Raw genomic sequence first — 16,470 nt, forward strand, 5'->3', positions numbered from 1 at the left:
CACAAGTCACCTGTCATGCCCACAAGTTTGGTCGAAGCCCCATTCACCCAAGCCGTGGGCCCAGTAGCGACAATTCCGTATCCCCCCGAACTTGGTTGATACCAGTCGAAATGCAGAGGCTGTTCTCATTGACATATGAGGAATCTTTCTCAAGGCAACCGACCTTCCATACTAGCACCGTAGCTCTAGATACGGTTTCTGTGAAAGCCTTCCTTCGTGTTATTGCTGGAAACATTTGTTGTCGAAAGTGCTGGAAAGCTTCCTACCGTCGAGGAAGGCTGTTGCCGCAGCTATTACCTCAGTCCCAATGGGTAATGCTGCCAGTTGCACCGATAGGAAAGGTACCAACACAGTTCCTTGTGGAAAAGGTATCAAAGACCGCACCGCTGCCACTGACTCCATAATGATTTACAACAACCAAAAAAGACGGCCAGAAACGGTTCCCTGCTCTCCGAATGGCCGTCATCCTGCCTGCTGCGTCTCTGAATCCTTTGCCGTATAACTTCCTTTCAAACGTCACATCACAAAATAGGGAATTCGACGGGCCATACATAAGGGCTGCGGTCCCCTAACTGTCTTTTTGGTTCCATGTCGACTTCTACTAGAACGAAGACTTCACTTGGAATTCTAGTGTAATTGGCAAACAGCCGCCGTGATATTGATGACTTGATAGGAAATACTCTAGCTGCAAATGCCACAACAGAGTACGTAACATCGAAGTGGACACGTTGAAGACATCTTGATGGAACCATTCTCACCACCCTCATTCTAATTTTTTGCTGCTTTACTCTATGTCATGTCCCTCTATCACTCCCTGTTGGACATGACCCACGTTCATTCCACCAAACTGCTCAACTCTCACTTCCTCAACCCCTTAACGTCTCTTCTTCCTCCCTAAACCACTGCGATTACTGCCAGCGCGACTCGCCTCGGACATAACACTGGCAGAGCGTTTGTGTGCGCGAGCACTCAGCGTATCTACTAATTTCGGAGGGACATTGTCCTTACTCTCTTCTTTAGTAGCATTGTCTGCCTCGTCCGAGTCCTCAGCCTCAGCTTCAGGGGCATCGTCAGGGTAATCAACATCAGCTTGCGCGGCGGAGTCGTTGTCGGAGTCGTTGTCATTTGCATCCTCTTCTTCTTCTTCTTCAGACTCGGCTTCATCTTCTTCCTCATCCTCGTTATCGCTGTCATTGTCTTCTTCCCCATCGCTTTCGTTTTGTGGTGTTGCTGCCACTTCTGCATCCAGATCTTCCTCACCATCATTTTCATCTTCATCCCCGTCCTCATCCGCCTCGGCTTGAGCCTCACCATCGTCGCCTTCGTTTCCCTCTTCGTCATCATCCTCGTCGTTATCCACTCCAGTGACAGAACGATCGGCTTCTTCATCCTTTTTTTCTCCTTCATCTTCTTCCTCTGCGTACTCTTCGTCATCATCCTCGCTCTCTTCTTCATCCTCCGCGGGTTTCGTGGCTGGAACTCGGGCAGCAGCATCTCCATCCTCCTCTCCTTCTGCGTCTGCATCCTCCTCGTCCTCGTCCTCGTCGGCTCGACCATCCACCTGCATCCCACTGTCATCATTTTCATGGTCTGCGTCGTCGTCCTCCGCTTCGCTCTTTTCTTCGGCCTTTTCGGCAGGAGCATCGTCTTCACCTTCAGCATCCTGATCTCCCTCAGCAACAGCCATGGAATCATCCTGGGTACTCTCAATCTTGGAGTTGTCTGCAGTCTGAGAAGAATCCACATCCATTGCATCGACAGTCGGAGGAGCGGGCTGTTCCCCTTCTTTCGGCAACCCTAGTCTAATACGTCTCGCCTCTTCCAGGATCTTGATTTCTGTAGCGATTTTCTCATTGACCTTCCTGCAATCAAGAAGAACGTTAATCTCTGTGGTAAGCCTCTCGAACTCGCGGCACACGCGTTCCGTGGGCATGAGCAATCTAGGCGGGATGCCTAACTCGGTTAGGGCGGCTTGAATCTTTGTCGTTTGTGTTTGACTCTTTGCCATGGTGAGACGGTTAATCTTTTCGTGCCGAAACTGGACACCACTAGTGATCCTCTCTTGAGGATGTGAGACACCGAAGCGCAACTCTTCTTGAGGTGTCAGCATCCGGACGTTCGGCTGAGATGTCGAGCCTTTCTTCTGGGGGCGGGGCTCTTCGGCTTGTGTGTCTATGGTATCCCGTCTCGTGTATTGATTAGGATGCCTTCCCTTCTCCCATTTCTGAGCATCAGCAGGAGTAGCCGAAGCTGGACCTGCTTCCGCACTTCCAGGGAGAGGAGGGCGTTTCAATCTCTTCTCTTTCGCAACTAATGTCTGCAAGAGCATTGACAAGCCTCCAGATGTTTGATACATGGCCGTAGATTGCTCCTCTCCCCTTTCCGTCCTCCTGGTTGGCGTCACAGGTTCAAGTCTGGCATAGAGGTCACGTCTCATTTTGATGAAATCATCTTCATTCTTAGTGATACGGTGAAGTTCTTCGAGTAAAACTCGTTCCTCATCAGCCTCGTCTTTAGTACGGTCAAAAAGTTTCTCAGCCATGTTCTTTCGCATGGCTTCAGTTTTGGCATCGAAATTGCGCATCCTCTCCCATAGCTGAAATTCAGGCTGGGTCATGTTGTTAACAGGGATTTGTGTTTCAAGCATGTGTGCAGCGACGCTGTAATATCGTTGTTTGAGGGCCTCCATGGAACGAGGAGGTGGATTCCACCGAGGAACAACCTCGCTGCCTGTTGCTTCTCCATTTGTAGGGGGAGATTTTGGCCGAGGCACATCGCTTGGCTCGTAACGGTCTGAAATGATAACCCATCGTAAATCATAATCACGGCAAAGGTTCATCAAATAATCCGTCTCTTGCCTAGTCCAGTCCTCCGACTTCAATAAATTCTCATACTGCTCATCGGTATAGGATGGAATTTGAACCTTTACATTCCATTTATGCGATGGAAATTCATCTTCAAAGCGCAGCTCTTGCACGGCTGGGGCTGTCTTTGGTTCATCCGCCATGTCAACATCTGTCGAGCCCGTAATACTTGCCACAGGTGGAGCACGAGCATTTGATCCTGGGATCGAGCGTTTCCAATGTCTCAGTACTAGTCCATCTGTTCTTCCACCATGCTGAAATGGCCTCTCCTCCCAATGTCTCGGTTTGAATAACTTCTGGGAAATGGACGGTCTCGACTTGTAGGATCGTTGTTCGACGATGGCGATGGGAGGAACCGAATCACCCATGAGAGCCTGGACTTCACGCTTGACACCGGTGACACGAATTTGAGGTTCTATGTGTTTTTTCTTTTTGGGCGCAGGTTGACGGGGCCCTGTCTGGCCCAGGTTCATAATGTCTCGAATGTCGCTTGTGGACGCCATTTCGAGAATGCGATCAAATGGGCGGCTTGGACGGATAGATTGATCGTAGCCGCAAGGGCTGCGAATTAATTCGTGCTAAATACACGTGCCGGAGGGGTTGTATTTGATATGCGGCGCAGGATCAAAAAGAAAAATATACCATGTTGAAGTCAACTTTGGAGTTTAAAATGCTGCGAATCAAACGACCATGCCTTTTTGAAATATAAGCACGTGACTTGGAGATACTTCTATATGCGCTGTGCCACTCCCCGTCCCACTCGACCATTGGAAAATGGGACCGGGCAAATGCCAGGTATATCTAAACACTGGTATTACGGACTCCAATTGCCGAGATTGGTATTCATACAAAATGTATTGACTCAGAACGAGCCTCTTGGACTGAGTCTTCCTTTCGTATCACGTGATCGCGAATCTTGGGCTTTTGCGCTTTTGTCCCTAATTCCGACTTGGGCCAACTTCGAACTTTTTGGGCCAATTGACCTCGTGCTCACATTACACTCCCAACAAGTCCCGCCCAACTTTTCGACTCTCCGCAAGCAGGACGAAAAATGAGGTCTCTTTTGGCGACATTCGCCGCCCTCACATCCTTGATCACCTCCTCACAAGCCCTGTACTTCTACCTCGACGGCACCACGCCAAAATGCTTCTATGAGGATTTGCCCAAGGACACCCTGGTTGTCGGTAAGGGTGCCTTTTCCAATTGGGACGGCTTCCCGTCGAGACTCGAATGAACATATGCTGACATCGGGTACCTTACGTTGCATACAGGAACATACAAAGCAGAAGCGTACAACAGCCAAACATCCTCGTTCCACGTAACTTCGGACCTCGCGATCCAAATCACGGTCGAGGAGACCTTCGACAACGACCACCGCGTCGTGACACAGACATCCACATCATCGCACACGGCATCGAAATTCACCTTCAGTGCAGCTGACAGTGGCCTGCATAGACTGTGCTTCACCCCGTCAGGCCCAGCGGCGATCAGTGCTGGCGGATGGTTTGGCGGCGCAGGCCAGACGATGGGTGGCGTTAAGTTGACAGTCGATATGGCGATCGGTGAAACGAGCAAGATTGAGAGCGAGGACAAGAGCAAGATTGACAGTATCGTTGGCAAAGTCAAGGAGTTGAATGGGCGATTGGCGGATATTAGACGGGAGCAGGTCTTCCAGAGAGTAAGCTACAATGATCCTTCTCCCCTGGCAATCTACGATTTTGCCATATTCTATGTTATATTGGTCGAATCTAAAATGTGATTCAAAACAGGAACGAGAAGCCGAATTCCGCGACCAAAGCGAAGCAACGAACGCAAAAATCGTACGGTGGACATTAATCCAATTGGGCGTATTGGGTGTAACGTGCGCATGGCAGTTATCTCATCTGCGGGCATTCTTCATCAAGCAAAAGCTGACGTAGAAAAAGAGCTGGATGAGGAGGAAGCACGAGAATCGTGATGTTTGTAACAGAAACGAAAACCACTTTGTGCCAGCAATCCGTTTGAGTTTCTGGCTATGATCAATTAACCCTGGATGGATACTTTGACATGCGAGTATCTATCTACATGCACATTCCATATCCATGCCAATACCCGCCCCTAATACTACAGAAGTTCCAGATGAGAAACGCCCAGCGACGCTGCTATGTTCCCCCTTTAACAGTTTGGCCTCATTATGCAACATAAAACTCCCTGCTCTTGAGAAAAATCCCTGGTTAAAACCGCCGTCTGGCTCTCGGGTTGGCGATATTTGACCCCGAAAACTGCAGATCCCAATTTGTTCCCGATCCGATGCCTTTTCCCACGCCATTTCCATTACTGTTTCTCGAGGGCGGTCCATCACTCAACGACAAGCCCTCCATACCAAACATGCTTCGTCTAGAAGGCCGTTGTTCCTGAGCCTCAATGCCCCGGCCGACAGATCTTGGGGTTGCCCTAGATAGAGGCGGGATTTCGAAATGTTCTCGATGAGGCGTGGAGTCCTGCCACTCCCAGGCAGTCGATGTAGTTGCCGTTGACGTCTTATTTTCTATTGACTCAGTGGAATCTCGTCGAGCGAGTTCCGACTGCACCCCGATCGGTCGTGGTGTTCTAGGAATGTCTTGGTCGTTTTGAACCTGCCGAACTGGAGCAAAATGTTCGTCCTGAGATTGGACCGTCACGCTTGAATGATTCATTTGCAGAAATTCCTGGGGCAGTAATAGTGTCACCACAGCAATTCCAAGCTTATTCCAAAGATCTCCGAAGAGCTCGCCGAATGGCTCCCGTAACAGGGCGACTACAATCAATAAGCTTGCTTCAAAGCCCAAGAACAGCAGGCAAGGGAATTGGCCTTTCGATCCATGAAGAAATATCAATAGTCCTAGGTGGGCGACTGAGATGCCCGCGCTGAACAAGACAACGCCATATCCAAATTGTGACGTTTGAGATACCAAAGTCGCCTCGAAAATCCACGCCACAACCGCCATCAAGATCGAGAAAAAGGAGATACCACTAAAGATGGCCAGATATGAGTCCTTGGCGCGGGTAGCTGGATTTCCCGAACTGTCCTCCGTGCCAGAACCCGTCGTCGGTGGCTGGAGCTCAAGTACAGCAGGGGAATGTGGGGTCCCGAGAGATTTGTCTTGAAGAGAGAAAACAGTTCCAAAGATATTTTCCAGACCAGTATCAGCTTCTCTGTCGTGGCCGAAGAACTTTGGTTGTGCAATATCCTCGCTGGCTGACGTTTGTTGACGAGGAGGCAGAGCTGATTTCTCTGGGCGGTCGAAGAATCCTGGTGGTAGACCGATTGCCTCTTTCGACGCCGATTGGTTTTGACCGGTTTGCCTCCGCAACCCCTGTGCATTCAGTGCCGGGAGAGCACCATGAAAAGGAGAAGGACCGAGAGATTTGTATCGGACCTGCTTCAGTTCGGGTTGAAAGGTCGGCTGCGACGGAGTCCAATCCATCAATTCAGCACTGTCGTCGGGAGGAGTGGGAGGTCTCCATGCCTGGTAATTTGGTCTCGGTGGTGTCGACAAAGTTCCGACATTGAAAGGTTGGTCTTGGTCTGGGAATGGTTCCTGTGGCTGCGATAGAGCTGGTGGGACGAACTGATTTTTCGAAAGAAGCGGAGCCGGTTCTTCATGCCAGTTGACAGATGGCGCGCCTTTGACCTTGATTATACCAAAAGAAGACCATCCTGCAATGAGCGTGATTGCTCCTGCAAAGCAAGCATGAAGCGCAGTTTTCACTTTCGTCGCAAGAGGCATATGACACATCACGATCCACGCACTGAACCTTAGCCCCAGTAAAGCAAATTGCGCCAGATAGTATTCATTCAGCCCAATCAGCCGTTCTTCATTGTTAGCCAGTTTATGCTGCCATTTTGGATTCCACCATATGCAAAGAAGGCCGAGATTGAGCGAAAGACCGACAAATGGTTCCGTCATGTCCAGGCATTGAGGGCGGAAGGGTCGCCATGTGAAGCAGTCCATTGGCCGTCCTCCTGGGACGAGATGAATGCCACTGACTTGTGAGCCATAGAGATGCCAGGCCAATTGCACAGCCAGGCTTGTGAAATATCCCAGTCCGCCGGCACTGACTACCAGACTTCTCCAACCCCATCGACTTGCAACCCTCCGCTGCCGTGAGGTCTCTAAAACTCTTCGCAGGTGATCGCTTCTCGCATTGTATGTAGCCTGGTGCAATCGTGCCCTGACCTTTGGTTCGCAGCGAGCGCAGCATTGAGGATACCGTTGTTCCAGGCCCTTCTTGTAGTCTGGCAGTTCTGCCTCCAACTTTTCGTAGTCTGGATCATCCGGATCCGGGAGGAATTGAGAGAGATTGTAGGTGTACAAGTGCTGATTCTTGAGACATGTTGAGCAGAATATAGACTCTTGGGAAGAAAAGTCGTCTACGAGAGGATCTGTGACCACTGGCTGGGCGAAGCGCTGTTGCTCGGGTGCGGCTTCTTCTAGAGGGACATCTGCAATTTCACCGTTCTACAACTGTTGTTAACAAATGAAAATCTCGAAAGGGGTTGGCTATACCTCATCAAAGAAATTGACCGCCAGACAGTGCTCACACTTGAACTTGCGGTCTTGTTTCTTGCTAAGTTTTGACCTCCGGCCGCAGTAGTGACAGTCTAGGCGTTGTCGAAGTTGAATAGGCATGGCGGCGCATCCTCGTCAAGGTTCGACACCATGTGCTGACTTATACTTTCGACCAACCTCTAGCTAGGTCCGCAAACTGTATGTACGGTCAGACTCACTTTCATGAAAATGTCTTGCGAGTCAACGGTCTGCCTGAATGGGTTTAGATTCATTTGGTTCCATCTCCGACTATCTCCGCGAAAGATCACTGGCGCGTCAAAGACGACATGCAGCACACAGCAAACTCGCCAACCCTGTATTTACACCTGATCTCAGGCATTTGACGCATGACACGCGAACTTGGCAAGGGGAATCTAACTTGAACATCCCTTTTACAGCCTTGAAGCAGCAATTCACTTCAACGGCACCGAAAAGGATACCGACTTTATTTTCCTGAAGCAGTCCTCATGACTAAACCTCGACCACATATTGCGCGCAAGTTTCCATTTCCAAACCTCCCATTAACTCTACCAGACCTTTCACCATGGACGCACATGGAATACAGCTCAGCAAACCTCCGGGCGTGAAGCCCGAGGCCTCATTCTTCAACATTACCAACTCCCTCAACCTGATCGCATCTCTTTCACCCACACGCGAACTCCGTCTTGCAACCGTCCTAATTCTCCTCAACCTAGTATTCTTCCGCCTTGCCTCTGTCCTTACCCGGAAGCCTATCTTTCCCCGCCCCCCCGCCTCCGACAAACACCCGACTCATGTCCTGGTCGTACTCGGTTCCGGCGGACACACGGCCGAAATGCTTAACATGCTCTCTCAAGCCCCGCGTTTTCAACTCGACTTCACGTACCGGACGTACCTAGTCAGTTCCGGTGACAGTTTCTCTGCGTTGAAAGCGCACGAATTCGAGAAATCAATGCTATCCCAACTACACAACGTCGCGAGCTCGGTTCCCGAAGGGACTAGCTCAAACTATGACGTCGTGACCGTTCATCGCGCGAGGCGTGTGTACCAGAGTATCCTGACGGCGCCGATCTCCAGTCTGCAGTGTTTATGGGATTGTTCCGCTGTGCTAAGAGGCACGCATCGAGATTATAAACCTCTACGAAACGAAACGGGAAAGGCAGGGTTCTGTGAGAGGGCGAGAGGCTATCCTGACCTAATTCTTACCAATGGACCCGGTACAGGTGTCATCGTGATCCTAGCATCGATCATTTTACTTTTCTTCGGCTTTGGTGGACCATCGTCCTCAGCTCTCAGTATTCTCTCAGACAGAAGCCACCGCCTGCACCCACAGAGCGGCCAAATGCGCAGTATCTTCATTGAAAGCTGGGCACGCGTCAAGACCCTAAGTCTCAGCGGTAGGCTGCTGAAGCCGTTCGTCGACCGTTTCCTTGTGCAGTGGCCACAGCTGGTGGAGGCAGAGGGGAAAAGGGTCGAGTATATCGGGCCGCTGGTTACGTGAAGATAATGACGTCATCATCTCGTCTTGATCTGTTTATAGAGCAGAGATTTAGCAATGGAGTTATGAAAGAGAAAAGACTATGAAGAAAGGAACGAATTGAAACGAAGAAATGAAATACATAGACGTGAGGACATCTCACACGCGAGATCGCAGCGGATCAGAGACCAATGTATATTTTTGCCTGGTAACTTTGTACGGAAGTGTAGACGCGAGCTTGGCAAGACGGGTAGAGTTTTGAGTATTGTCGTGCACAATAGTTCTAGATATGTACAGATTCAAGCTCATTTTTGACCCCTTTCCTCCAATTGGTTCTATGATCATACACGGTCCACAGGTCAAAGCAATCGCGGTCAAAGTGCTGAACAGGCAAGTATCGCAGCGAGAAGAATGGCTCCTGAAATTCCATTCTTATGCTGCCAACGTCTTGGCTGTGCGCGACTTCTTCGACATTTGAAGCTCTCGGATTATCCGTATTGTCTCGTCCGACATGCCGCGCTCTTTGATTTCCTTAGTCTTCTGCGAAGCGTCCTTGATGCGTTGCTCTCGCAGCTGTTCCTTCGGGGACTGCAACTTGCGCTGCTGGTACCAGGCGGCGCGGGCGTCCTCGAGAATTTTCATGCGCGTATACTCGGCCTCGTGCCACTCACGGTCACGAGCATATTTGTCGTTGCGCAGTTCGTTTAAGATCTCTGGATGTGGAAGTGGCGGGTAGTACAGTGAAGGCATAAAGGACTGGTGCTCGACTTCGAAACGGCTCGTGTCGGAAGGCCAAGCTTGGTATGAGGGTATTTCTGGTTCTGGCCAGGGAATTTCGATGTCTTCCCCGGCAATGTATCGCGTATGTCGAGGGAGAGGCGAGTGGGCTTCGCGTTGAAAGTAGGGTGCACCACCTCGGATATATTGGACAATGACATCGCGATCGCGGCCGGTTTCCTCGTCCGTCAGCCGGTGAACGAGCCGCACATGAGAGATGGGAATGGGAAGCTCCATGCCCTGAAACTTGATCCTGTCCCGCCCGGGGGTTCCCTTGGGGAATTCTACATCGGCCTGACGTCGTCATAAGTCAGCTTGGATGCGGATTCAAAAATCAGAACCAGCTTATCAAACACGCACCATGTTGAGTCTTTCGATTGTCAACTCCTTTGCCTCCAAATCGACATTCTTGACTCTGCCGATTCTGCCGATCAGGTCTTCCTTCCCATACACCACGCATACGCGATCTCCCTCAACAATATTGCCCTCGTTGCCTTCCCCTTCCCACTCCTTTTGCTCCTCTTCAAGACCCTCACTTCCTACGGGGTCCCAGCCATTTCCTTTGGGTCCCCGCCTTAAGGGTTCGGGGTATTTACCAGTCTGGAGCAGGCTAGTATCAACAGTGCCGTATAATTCTGCTTTCTCGCCAACATCATGTTTGGGTGCCAGCGGCCCCGCAATCCAGTCCTCCCTGCGGTGTTTCCGCTCGGTTTTGATGGATTCTCGATTTGTCTTCTCCACCGCTATGCGGCGTTGTTCAAATTCTGACCAGTCTTGCTTTAATTTTTTGAGCTCTTTTCTCCTGGTGGCTTTCAACGCTTGATTGCGAGAGAGCAGGTTTATACGAAGAATCTTTTGCATCGTGAAGATAGAGGCGGTCGGTTTTTGTTATAGAATGATTGGATTTCCCGAAGCTCTTGCGACTCCGAGAATGGCCGTGGAAGGGTGATGACGGTGTTCGAGTTAGATATCGGAGAGGTTAGCAGGCCATCGATCCAAGGTTCTAAAACCGGCCCGCTTAGAATTGGATCTTCGACCGGTGTAAATTCGAAGACGGCAAAGAACAGATCAGAAGCAGAAGAGTCAATGTAGATAGAGGGCTAAGGAAGCAAGCTCCTTCAGCGAGGTTTGTATGGACGTTGTTTTGAGATGGGAAGCTGGAATTCAATGCTCACCAGAGTCCACCGGCTTGGCATGGGCATGCGCCAACTAGAATCGGGTACAAGTACTACTTCCGAATCATAGCACAGAATACTGAGCAAATTCAAGTACTGATACTCGATCTTAAGGGATCAACTGCACGTTGACAGGTTCCACTATGAAGTTCTTTCACTTTTCGCCTCTCCTGTTGATCCTTTTGCTCCGCAGTCAAGCCGTCAAATAGACAGCCAGCCGGCTCCATCGACTTCCTCCCATCCTCAGTCACAGCCATAAAGTATACATGAAAAATGAATCGAGAACGAAACGTTCCCTCGATCCGAATTCGTTACTGCCAGGCCGAATATGGTATGTGTCTGCACGTTGCTTGTGGAGACAGCCTTCATCAAATTCTCGTCCGTTTGCATGCTGTGGTACTCTTTCTGTTGTTCAGTTTTTGCTTGATATACAAATCACTTTGTCCTTCCCATGAATCACAAATGCCCTCTCGCTTTTTCTTTTTCCAGTCCATTCGCATAATGCAGGTTCAAGTGTGCCTCTCCCTTTCCGACCAAATCCAGGACTTCCAGCGAAACATCCAATTCCGTAACATAAAGAAAATCTAGCGAATCGAACTTCCAAGAGTAATCCGACGCCTTGCTGTCTATAACCAGGGTATCTAAGAAACACAAGCTATCCATGAATGATAAAGGGCGTCATCTGTCGTCGGGTCGTGGTGTTGAAAGTATGTCAGAAAAGTCGTGTAAGAAAAATTGCGCCAGTAGCCAGCCCGATTCAGCTTCAGGAAACGGCCTTACAGCTTTCGACTCGAAACACCCATAACCATGCCGTCCTCATCTGAGTCGTCGTCTCCTTCGTGATCGTCATTATACGATCCCTCATCTCGATCCTCAAGTGCCGCACCGGAGGCCGTCTGCGTAAACCTACCATACTTGGTGACGGTGTCTGCGGTCCGCATGAAGGCCGGTTCGGCATCTTTCCCGGAGGCAGGAACATCTGCTTGTGCGCCCACATAGTCTGCATTCAAAAACCCCTCTCCAGGCGGTGAAGATGCACTAGATACGATTCCGAAACTCGGATTTGACATGCTCTGTGACACGCTGCTCGCTCCATAATAGCCATCAACTGACGATGCAATGGTGCTTGCTGATGGTCCTGCCTGGATGGGGATTGAACCGAGTGAGAACGGAGGGGGCTCGTTTGCGACTTTCGTAAGCTGCTTTTCCAAGAAGGTGATATCGTCCGGAGAGGGCGGACATTCGTCCGTACTAGGTTGACTCTCTGGTTTCAAGGCGGCCTCGGCAGCAGCCTCGGCTTGATATTGCGCTTCTTGAATCAGTCTACGTTGATTGACCTCCTGGGCTTGTTCAAATGCCTCCTGGGTTGACACGGGTGGTTGAAAGGCAGTCTTCTGGGGACCGATAGTCATCATAGTTGGAATTGATGGAGATGTGTTGTAATCGACCGGTAGCATAGTGGCCCTTAGGACGTCAGGTGGTTCAATGGCACCTGCGGCGGAAGCAGTGCTCATGGCGATACTTGGTCCTGCGTGAGCATCACTCTCTGAAGAGTGACGGCTTGAAGCTGGTGAGCGCTCCATGGGTTGCGAACGTCGGTCCCGGCTTCCGAGTCGAGCCAACGTCTTCGCAGTTCCCTCCCAGAGACCATCAACCTTAGCTTTCAAGCCTCTTTCCAGGAAGCTAGGTCGGTCCTGATCGTGTGGCGGATCTGAGAAAGGCAGAGGTTGTCTTTGGGTTGGGGACATCGTGATTGTCTTCATTGATTCAGCCTTTGAGACGGTCGAGATGGCCCTTTGTGGTCCTTGAGGTCGGCCTTCGCGCTCAGGCATCGGGCTGCAGCCAGCAGATGCCGCCTTCGGTGCGGAAAATTCGCTAAAATATGTCTCGTGTGCCGAGTCATCAGGGCTGGCAGTTTGACTTTGTGCCAAAGGGTGCTCGGCAGTCTCTCTAGAGGTCTTCAAGGCGGCCACAACTTCGTCACCACGTAAGCTTGCTCGCCGTGCATCGCGAATCTTATCACGCTCGTGTTTACCAACAGTGCTTGTACTGGAGGCTGAAGGCGACGTAATGGAGTCGCTCGACTGACTTGCTGAAGTTGCTGCGCTTGGGGCACGTTTGCGGGTATTGCTTCTTCCGAGGAGACTGCCTGCGAATCGTCCAGCTGTATTGAGCGCTCGTTCGATTATGTTCCTCTTTCCAACAGCATGGGATATTTCCTTTTCATCCACCTCCAAAATCTTCTCCTTGCTTCCTTTCTCCAGTTCAGGAGGACCTTTGATCCACTGGGAGGGATCGTGCATGCCTTCGACTACCCACGGATGTTTCTTTGCTTCCTCGATCGTCATTCTCTTGGCAGGGTCTTTGGTCAGAAGTTTGCGGATAAGGTCGCGTAGGGCGCCTGGGACCGGTTCGAATTTGAGCTCGTAATCCAGCCGTTTGTTACTGTTGATTGAGCTTGGCACGTGATGAGAAGGCTTATCTCGCGAAGTATCGACGGGCATCAGTCGAGTCTTCGGACAAAAGACTTCCGCTTTGCATACCGCTTCGTGAAGTCCCATATCTTCGGTTGCGTAGAACGGTAGCCGCGCATACACCATGCAGTAGAGAGTGATGCCCAGGGCCCAGAGGTCAAGGGCTCCGGTTATTCTTGGGCCATTCTTCTCTTCAAACATGGAAGGATCTTCATAGCAAAGTTCCGGTGCCCAAAACGCAGGGGTCCCCACTGATCTTGCCAGCTCCTTTTCATCGTCGAGTGCTGAAACATCCTTCTCCGTTAATTTGTTCTCTGGATCCTCGTCGGTTGTGGGGCGTCCAAGATATGATACACCGAAATCCGATATTTTCACGGTCCCGTTGCTGGAGACAAGCAGGTTGGCCGGCTTGATATCGCGATGGATGATACCGATGAAGTGCAAAAATTGAAGGCCAGATAGTGTATCTCGAAATGCTCGGCGAGCTTCCTCGAGTGTGAGGGCAGGAACATAGGAATGTTCGTCGTCCGTTTCGTCGAAATTCCATTCCGAGGACATGTGTGAAACGGCACTTGCGGCAATGCTGAACTTCCGGCCCCGATATGCATCAGGCGCATACGCACCGTACATGCTACCTGCGAGAGCTGCTTCAGCGTAATCGTCGTGAGAGCTGGTTCGGCTGGTGTTGCTCGACCCATAAAAGTGGCGCGAGGCAGATCTGGAAATGTCCGAGAAATCCTCGTCTTCTTCAAAGTCTTCGCCTCCGTGCTCGAGACTCCAACTTGGGACAGGGTGTAGGTTTGAAGACCGAGCCTTCTCTTGTTGTTCATGACGTCGCTTGGCTTGAGCAACGTGAAAGAGATCTCGTTCAGTGGCTTCCATAGGGACATCGATGCCCAGACGCTCTTGTACAAATCTGTTGTTGTTGACAGCCAAGACTTCGCGAACACCTGGTTTTCTCCATTTGATTTCTCCTTTTTCCACATATTCAAGAATCAGGTAAACCTTGTTCTTGTTAGGGTCGTCGATGACCTCCAGAAGACTGACGACGTTGGGATGTCTGGCTTTCTTCAGAATGGCCACTTCTCGCTTCGTACGGTCTTCTGGAGCACCGAGTCGACCGAGTCGTCGCTTCACGGAATATCTGGGGACAATCTTGACCGCCACCATGGTTTCTTTTTCGATGTCACGTCCCAATTTGACTTTACCATGCTCTCCGCGGCCCAGTTCCTGTACAATCTCGTAGTTGTTTATGAATTTATTTCCCGAATAAGTGTCATGTTCAATTTCGGCAGTGTGGGTCTCCTTTGGTGTTTGAAGATGGTGAAGCTGAGGGCTAAGTTCGCCGAGAGAAGACGCCGAAGGATCTCGAGCCCCTGGGTTGAACAACCCGGGACTTGACATGGGAGTATTATCTGCCGTCCTGGTGCCTTGGGAACTGGACTGCCGATCTCGAGTCTGCTTCGTCCAAGTGGACATTTCATTGTAAAGTATGTTTTGGGCGGGATGTGAGCTTCTGGTTCGAAGAGGAGGCGACGGTTGAGCGGTGTGGATTTGTCCGTGCAGCGCCGCAAAGCTCTGGTCTGGATAAACAGGCTGGTCGACGTTGAGTGATTGCTTTGGGGTTGATAGAGAATTTGAAAAAGATTTGGAGTGCGAGGGATGGCGGGCACGCATATGTCCGTGTGAGAGCTTGGTTGAGAGCGCTCGCTGAATCAAAAAGGGGCCTATCCTGGTCCCACGGTCGACCTCGCCCTCGGACATGGCTTTCAACGAATTTGAGGATGTCTGAGTGGATGAAGGTAGAGATTGGTGAGATCTCAACGGGCCCAGTAGGGGAGATACAACCGACCCAGGCTGTGAGCTGGTGTCCAGCCCACGACAGGTATCTTCATCCACAGGCTCAAGGGGATTCTGTGCGGATAAAGCTGTAGGAGTGTTTCGCTGAGTACTGGAATCCTCCCCATAACTATGAGAGGTGGTGCCTGTCTCATGTTCAGGGAACTCGGTCTCAGTGCCTCTGCCTTGGAAGCCAGAGACTGCTTGGTCGTTCCCGTCTTCAATCGACTCTGAAAGGTGGTACGGTTGTCGTAGATTTGGGGGCCATTTTATACCAATATTGCCCGGCATCGCTCCAGGACTGATCGCCTATTGGTTTGTCATGTATTAGTCGTTGGACATCTGAAAAAGTTTTGCCAAAGACAGTCATGGGCTCAGTCAACGCCTCCACTCAGAGCCTGAATATTGGAGAGCCATTCGATTTTGCCCTTCGAATTCACACAAAATCTAGTTATGAACAATTCTCGCGGTCACTTCTTGAAGAACCAATAGAGTGCGATCTGATCTGGAGGGGTGATGTTGATTGTGCTTTGGTACGCTCAGCAGTCGAATTGGTCGACTGAGAAGGACCGACCTGTTCGGAGGCTGTGAAATCAAAGTGGTTGTGACTCGAGAGGATTCCGAAATCATGCGATATTGTCGAATTAGTCAGAGGGAAGACTGCGGTCGGTAGTCGAGGACCGTTCTCATCTCGATACCCTCCGGGCCCAATGGCAAAGAGGGAAGTTTGGACAACAGAGTGCGCAAGCAATGGGTATAAAAAGGTATGCACACGAAATGAAACGGGAGACGTTGGACGTCAAGATGGGCCGAAGGCGATGCGACTGGTGGACGGTGGCTCGAATATGCAAGGACAGTGATGGAAAGACAACACAGATGGCGGGAGGGGAGGCCCAAGTAATCAGCGTCCTAGCGAAATCCCCAGAGAGCCGTCCAGCCTCTGTCTCACTGGACGGCGAGAGGCGTTTGGGTACTGCCGCGGCGACTTGTAGTGGAGGGGGCAAGCCTGAGCGGCGTTTCCCTGTCCCAACGCTATACCAAGCCAGTGAAAACACGTGAAGGGGCGGGGGTGGTTGAGCCGTCAGAGAAGGCCCAGGCAAAGAGTTCCCACTGCACATGAGGGTGGAGAGTGGTCGACTCCCGTTAATCCGGCCACAACCAGTTGCACGTAGCCCCCCCTCAGACTCTTTTCTTGCATCCCTGTTAGCACACCAAACAAACTACCTCGACCGATGAGAAACTAGCCTACAGTCGCCAACAGAAATCGCTACCCATGCAAGCCAGCGTTCTTGTGGGCACTGACCACCCTGACGT

General features: G+C 50.9%; 6 protein-coding genes across 6 annotated transcripts; 2 read left to right on the top strand and 4 right to left on the bottom strand.

The window, feature by feature from the left end:
• Positions 1–874: 874 nt before the first annotated feature.
• Z518_05916 (uncharacterized protein) lies at positions 875–3,367 on the bottom strand (the record flags this gene model as incomplete). The annotated part of the gene is made up of 1 exon (XM_013416726.1): positions 875–3,367. The coding sequence occupies one exon, from the start codon at positions 3,365–3,367 to the stop codon at positions 875–877; it is 2,493 nt and encodes an 830-aa protein (XP_013272180.1).
• Positions 3,368–3,915: 548 nt separating this feature from the next.
• On the top strand, positions 3,916–4,623 carry Z518_05917 (uncharacterized protein; the record flags this gene model as incomplete). Its single annotated transcript, XM_013416727.1, has 2 exons — positions 3,916–4,048; positions 4,136–4,623. The coding sequence occupies 2 exons, from the start codon at positions 3,916–3,918 to the stop codon at positions 4,621–4,623; spliced, it is 621 nt and encodes a 206-aa protein (XP_013272181.1).
• A 454-nt stretch (positions 4,624–5,077) lies between these two features.
• Z518_05918 (uncharacterized protein) lies at positions 5,078–7,516 on the bottom strand (the record flags this gene model as incomplete). The annotated part of the gene is made up of 2 exons (XM_013416728.1): positions 5,078–7,345; positions 7,394–7,516. 2 exons carry the CDS (start codon positions 7,514–7,516, stop codon positions 5,078–5,080), a joined length of 2,391 nt encoding a protein of 796 aa, XP_013272182.1.
• Positions 7,517–7,979: 463 nt separating this feature from the next.
• On the top strand, positions 7,980–8,915 carry Z518_05919 (uncharacterized protein; the record flags this gene model as incomplete). The annotated part of the gene is made up of 1 exon (XM_013416729.1): positions 7,980–8,915. The coding sequence occupies one exon, from the start codon at positions 7,980–7,982 to the stop codon at positions 8,913–8,915; it is 936 nt and encodes a 311-aa protein (XP_013272183.1).
• Positions 8,916–9,323: 408 nt separating this feature from the next.
• On the bottom strand, positions 9,324–10,529 carry Z518_05920 (uncharacterized protein; the record flags this gene model as incomplete). The annotated part of the gene is made up of 2 exons (XM_013416730.1): positions 9,324–9,962; positions 10,029–10,529. The coding sequence occupies 2 exons, from the start codon at positions 10,527–10,529 to the stop codon at positions 9,324–9,326; spliced, it is 1,140 nt and encodes a 379-aa protein (XP_013272184.1).
• A 1,090-nt stretch (positions 10,530–11,619) lies between these two features.
• Z518_05921 (uncharacterized protein) lies at positions 11,620–15,447 on the bottom strand (the record flags this gene model as incomplete). The annotated part of the gene is made up of 1 exon (XM_013416731.1): positions 11,620–15,447. One exon carries the CDS (start codon positions 15,445–15,447, stop codon positions 11,620–11,622), a length of 3,828 nt encoding a protein of 1,275 aa, XP_013272185.1.
• Between the last annotated feature and the right edge of the window lie 1,023 nt (positions 15,448–16,470).

Source organism: Rhinocladiella mackenziei (assembly GCF_000835555.1).
Source record: "Rhinocladiella mackenziei CBS 650.93 unplaced genomic scaffold supercont1.4, whole genome shotgun sequence".
In the NCBI taxonomy this organism is placed as follows: domain Eukaryota; kingdom Fungi; phylum Ascomycota; class Eurotiomycetes; order Chaetothyriales; family Herpotrichiellaceae; genus Rhinocladiella; species Rhinocladiella mackenziei.